Consider the following 5,779-nt stretch of genomic DNA (forward strand, 5'->3'; position numbering starts at 1 on the left):
TGTAAGGAATGCCACATGCCCTATCATGAGGCAGTGCGTGCACAGAGGGCTCCTGCCAGGCCATGAACTGTTGAATTGAAATAGTATTTACTCAGGGTTGTCATTAAGAGCCGGCCGCCGGCCAAATTGACCGTTTCAATCAAGATTTGCGCCGGCTCAAATCTTGGGGGATTTTTTTTTTTTTTTTTTAAATATCGTGACGACGAGGATATTTTTCATATTTTCATTCGTTTTTGTAAGGACTGTACCGGATGTAACCTAAGAACCGGTATGTAAAGTATCTTCTGATTGGTTGACTAGTTTCGCTTGCCCAATGGAGAACTCGGTAACATAATACGGAACTGCGGCAGATAACAGACGACGATACAAACATGAAAAAAATACAAACATGAAAAAGAGAAAGATTGACGATTTTTTCGCCCGTGTGTCCAGTAAGAACATACTTTACAGTGTTACACTATGTTCAGTTTGGATCCGTGTGGTTTTTTTAACTATTTATGTTGAAAGCGTGCTTTGACTTTGCATGTTCATGATGTTCATATTATTTTCAGTGAACTGTTGAAGTTGATATCGTTCGGTTTTTTAACTATTCGTTGTTCCTGCGATGATATTTTATGAAAGTCAGCAAGGTAAGTACAATTCTTTTGCAACATTTCTCTGCACAGGAGGGTCAGAGTTTCATTAGGATAAATGGAACTCTGGAGCCCCAAACTCTCCTGATTTTTAACTTGTATCCCCCCTCCACTTATAGTCATTGTATAATGTTATATAGCCATAAGAAAAATGCCTCGGCTAGGGGAACCTATGCTCAAATTTTTAATCAAACGGCCTAGGCTAGGGGAACCTATGCTCGAATTTTTAATGAAACTGCCTAGGCTAGGGGAACTTGTGCCATTTTTTTCAGAATGAATTGGCTTTTGTTAGGGTTCAGGTTATTAAGTATAAGGTTTAAATAGATACATTGTTGTGACTGAAACATTGTTGAAAACAGGTGACAACCAAACCAAGACGTATAATATACTAGATATATATTTTCTTTTTGCTTATCTGGCAATAACCATACATTATTTATAATGCCTGCCCTGATGTATTTCAGATGCATCCAGTCATGATGCAGGTAGTGGCGGATCAACACCCACATGCTCATCCGAGACCACAAAGTCTTCCAAGTCAACTGAAGAATCATTGGGTACATAATTTATGTTTTAATCTGCATGCAGACTATTTCTTCTTTCCAATACCTCATCAAAAAATCTGCACGGAAGACATAACTGATTAGGAAGGCGAGTGGGTTGTTTATTTGTGTGGTATCAGGTGCTCCAATAAACAACTATCTCTTTAATAATAAAGTATGTAAAGCAACGGAAATGCATTTGTACTTTATAACACAGGTGGAAGGAACATACCTTTGTGTTTTTTTTCTCTTAAAACTGATATCTTAATAGATCTCTAAATTAAATTCTATGGTAAACCGCTAAGAATATATTGTTATTTTAATTTTATTATGAAATCAGTTTTAAGAGAAAAAAACACAAAGATATGTCCCTTCCACCTGTGCTTTATAAATGCGTTCTAGAATGGCTAAAGCTGCTGGATTGTTTTGTTTTTAAAATAAGCTTTTAATAATATGAAATTTCTTTGTAGTTATGTTGGTTGTTTTGCATATGGTATCGGTTTAAATAGTGATATAAACACTACTTTTAATTAATTTTATAACACGATGGAAATGGAAGAAAACATGAAACACAAATGATAATTACAATATCTATATATTATTTGTATTATGTTTATTTCCTTTTGGAAGTAAGATACCCTTTGAAGCATTTCACTTTCAAGTGCTGCTGCATGAAGAATGCTCTTGCTGTGAGATTATTTGTTACAAAGGAAGCTTCAAGCTTATTGTGTCACTTTCGGTCTACTACCTGGAACAAAAAAATAGTACAGAACATTACTTGTGTCTGTTTTAAGTTATGACATGGTACAATTTAATATTGCCTTAACCCTTTCGGACCAAATTTAAAATTGTCGGTTGTAACTGGTTTTGGATCAAATATTTTAACGAAATAAATAACAGAAATAATTAAATAAACTTTGGCTTTTCCAAAACCCTATATAAGGAATAAATTTTGTTGCAAAACAGTGAAGTCCCTGATCAGACGCCGCCTTCTAAGGCGGCGTCTGATCTGGGACTTCACTTTTTGCAATGTCGATTCAAGTCGCCTATGGCGGTGAAAAGGTTAATGGGTTTAAACTTCTCTTTCAGACAATGTCAAAAGGCAGTCACCTATCACCCAGACAGATGTTGCCAGCAGCACAGAACCAGGTGGTTCTTGTCCTGTCAGAGAGAATGATGCCAAACCAGCTTGTAAACCCTCATGTGGACCTTGGACTGGTGATGAATGTAGAGAAGCCATAGAAAACCTTTTTGACTCCTCCAAAACAATACACAATGTATTCCTGTGCAGTAAGATAGACTGCACTAGTGTAAATTTACATGAGCAGCAGAGACTTAAGCCAAAGAAATTTCAGCACAGTTGGCTGAATAAAGAACACTGGTGGCTTTGCTACATTGAAGGCGAAGGAATGTTCTGCCTTGCTTGTCGTAAACATGATATGAAACACCCACAGAATCTTAAGGAGGTTTTTGCAGCTGCCCCAAGTGTCCGTTTGAAAGGAGATGCCATTAAATCCCACAGCAAGAGCATTCTTCATGCAGCAGCACTTGAAAGTGAAATGCTTCAAAGGGCATCTTACTTCCAAAAGGAAATAAACAAACGGTCGGACACACAAAATGTAATTCTAGAACAGGCATTCAGTAGTGCTTATTTTATGATGAGTACATTCATAGCAAACAGACAGTTTGTTCCATTGCTGAATCATATAGAAAAGGTATATGATGTAGACAGTTTGAAATACTTTGGGCATAGATCCAGGGGAGCCCAACAGGAAATCTTTGAAACTCTAGGTCAGACTATGAAGAATGAAGTACTGCGTAAGGTGAGAGCAGCATCAGCATTTGGTATACTTACTGATGAAGTATCAGATGTATCAGTAGCTGAAAATCTTGTAACTTTCATACAGTACTTTTGCAAAGAGACTGGTCATGTTGAAACTCAGTTCTTGGCTTGCCAGAACATTCTTGAATCTTTTGAGTCTGCAGATTCAAATGCAATTACTACTCTGATTCTTGAAGAACTTGAGGAGCGTGGAGGGTTGGACTTGTCTTCTTTTACTGGGCTAACCTCTGATGGTGCTTCCGTGATGGTTGGCAAACGCTCTGGTGTTGCTGCAAGACTGAAACAGGTCAATCCTCTACTGTTAAATGTACATTGTGTTTGCCACCGTCTTGCCCTTGCATGCACAGATACCAATCATACCTTGAAATACATCAGCAATGTAGAGCTATTGCTTAGGCAGTTATGGCAGTACTTTCAGAACTCGCCAAAAAGAATGGCAGCATATTTGAAAATTCAAACCCAGCTGAAATCTGTACGGCTTGAGGGCAAAGCTGTAAAGGGTGTAACCAAACGCCTGAAAAAAGCATGCCACACACGATGGTTGAGTTTTGAAGCTTCGGTAAAAGCTGTTCATGAAGACTACGAGGCAGTTCTCCAAACGCTTGCGCATTTCCAAGAGAGTGATGCAATAGCCTCAGGTTTGCTGACGAAGATGAAAAAGCTCAAATTTATTGGCGTCATCTACATTCTTAGAGACATTCTTCCCATCCTTGGTGATCTGTCCCGTCGATTCCAAAAGGGATATTTGAGTTTTGCAGCCATTGTACCCGCTATAAATATGACAAAAGATAGGCTACATAATCTCGTTGCTGATGCCAAACCAATGGAAAGTCTTAGTCGGGACATTGAATCATTCACTGACATGTGTGCTGAAATCAAAATGAATCAAAATGACGCAAAGGAACTGCATACTCTATTTGAAAAATATGTCAGTGCTTTGGTTGAGAACATTGACAACAGGTTTACAGATAGCTCACCAGTCTTGGAAGCATTCAATGTTTTTGATCCAATGCTGGTGCCTGATTCTGGTGTTGAGATGAGGAGTTATGGTCACGGTCAAATTGAAGTGCTGTCTAATCATTACTTCAAGGAAAATCCTGATAAATCAGACAGACTGAAAGCAGAGTGGGAAGGAATGAAATATCATTTGAGAGATGTCATCAAACCTAGCATGCCTGATTCTGTTAAATCAGGCAAAGAACAAACAGAAACTACTACTGAATGGTGTCTTCTACAACTGCTAAAGAATATTGCAGTGAGGCAACTGTATCCCAATGTAATCTACATTGCAGAAGTGATAGCCTCACTCCCAGTTTCTAATGCATGGCCTGAGAGAGGTGCTAGTACACTGAAGGCTTTGAAAACAAGGCTGCGTAACAGACTGAGTACATCCATGTTAGAGTCTTTGCTTCACATTTGCATAAATGCTCCTAAGCCATCATCCCTGGAAGGTCAGCAGCTAGTGAAGGCAGCTGTAAATGCATGGTTAGAGAACAGAAACAGGCGTAAACTTCCAAAACAGTCTGGATCAGCAACAGTCACAGCTGCTAGTGCTACAAGTGTCATAGATGTTGAGGATGCTGGAGTCCAGACAGATCCATATATGGATGTTAGTGAAGATGTCATCAGGACAGCAGTTGACATTGCTTTAAAAAAGCTTAGCCTTGACGAGTATGATGCTGGCGACTCAGATTCAGACTGGTCAGATGACGAAGATTGTTGTTCCAAAAATTTGTGACTGTGCAGTTTGGTAATACTTCAAGTTCTTAAACAAATAATAATCAAAAACTGAGTTTTAAAGTAAAGTTCACAGGTACAGTAGTTATTAAGTGTTGTTACTTGTACCCGAAATCGCTCTAGTGCCAGAAGTGCATATCATTATTTTCAAAATTTTCCAAGAGATGGCATGCTTCTCCCTGCAAAGTCATGACATCTTGGGTTTTTTTCTTCAGTATAACAAACCCAGAAAACTAAGTAAAAAGTAGTAAAATTTAGAGACCAAATTCGGACGATTAATGGGCCCACAACTGCTCAAATGCCACGATTTGGCACCGTTTTTTTGAAAAATTTCCGGGGGGGCATGCCACCGGACCCCCCTAGCAAACTCGCGTCTTCGACGCTCGGACGTTCAGCCGCCTCAAATAATATTTCAGCCTTCTACAATGAATATTAATGACAACCCTGATTTACTATATATTTCAATATTCAATAAATTCAACATGTATATATTTTGTCATAAGTATATTTTTCCTTGTTTGCTGTGTACATAAGTGTATTAAAAGTTTAAAAATTGAATTAATTCAATTTTCTTTTTAAAATACTCATCTTTAAAATCATGTTTGTTAAATTTTGTTTATTACTGTGTATAAATAAGTTTATAACATTGAATAAATTGAAATTAAGTTGACATGTTTTTTTATTCTGTTTTAAATATATGTTTTATGCGGAAATAATGGGACTAGAAAGTAAAAGTATATACCACTGAATTATTTTTTTTATTCTCTACAAACTTTGTATTTATAAATAATAGATAAAACCTTATGAAATACTAGAAAAATAAATTAAAAGTGCACAGGGGGCAATTTTAGTGGCTTATAAAATGAAATGAATGATAATTTCTCAACTTTTCACAAGCATTTATGTTTGATGGTAAATATAATGAACAAATAATTTAGACATGAGAAAATAAGTTGTATCAATAGATTGGAAATTTAATTCTCTACAAACTTTACATTGACCACTAAAAGATCAAATGAAAAGAA

General features: G+C 37.1%; 1 protein-coding gene across 1 annotated transcript; it reads left to right on the forward strand.

Moving 5' to 3' along the window:
- Window positions 1-3,245: 3,245 nt before the first annotated feature.
- LOC128245406 (zinc finger protein 862-like) lies at window positions 3,246-5,044 on the forward strand. Its single transcript, XM_052963542.1, has one exon. It carries the CDS (start codon window positions 3,262-3,264, stop codon window positions 4,753-4,755), a length of 1,494 nt encoding a protein of 497 aa, XP_052819502.1. The 5' UTR covers window positions 3,246-3,261; the 3' UTR covers window positions 4,756-5,044.
- Window positions 5,045-5,779: the final 735 nt, after the last annotated feature.

Source organism: Mya arenaria, chromosome 9 (assembly GCF_026914265.1).
Source record: "Mya arenaria isolate MELC-2E11 chromosome 9, ASM2691426v1".
Classification (NCBI taxonomy): Eukaryota; Metazoa; Mollusca; class Bivalvia; order Myida; family Myidae; genus Mya; species Mya arenaria.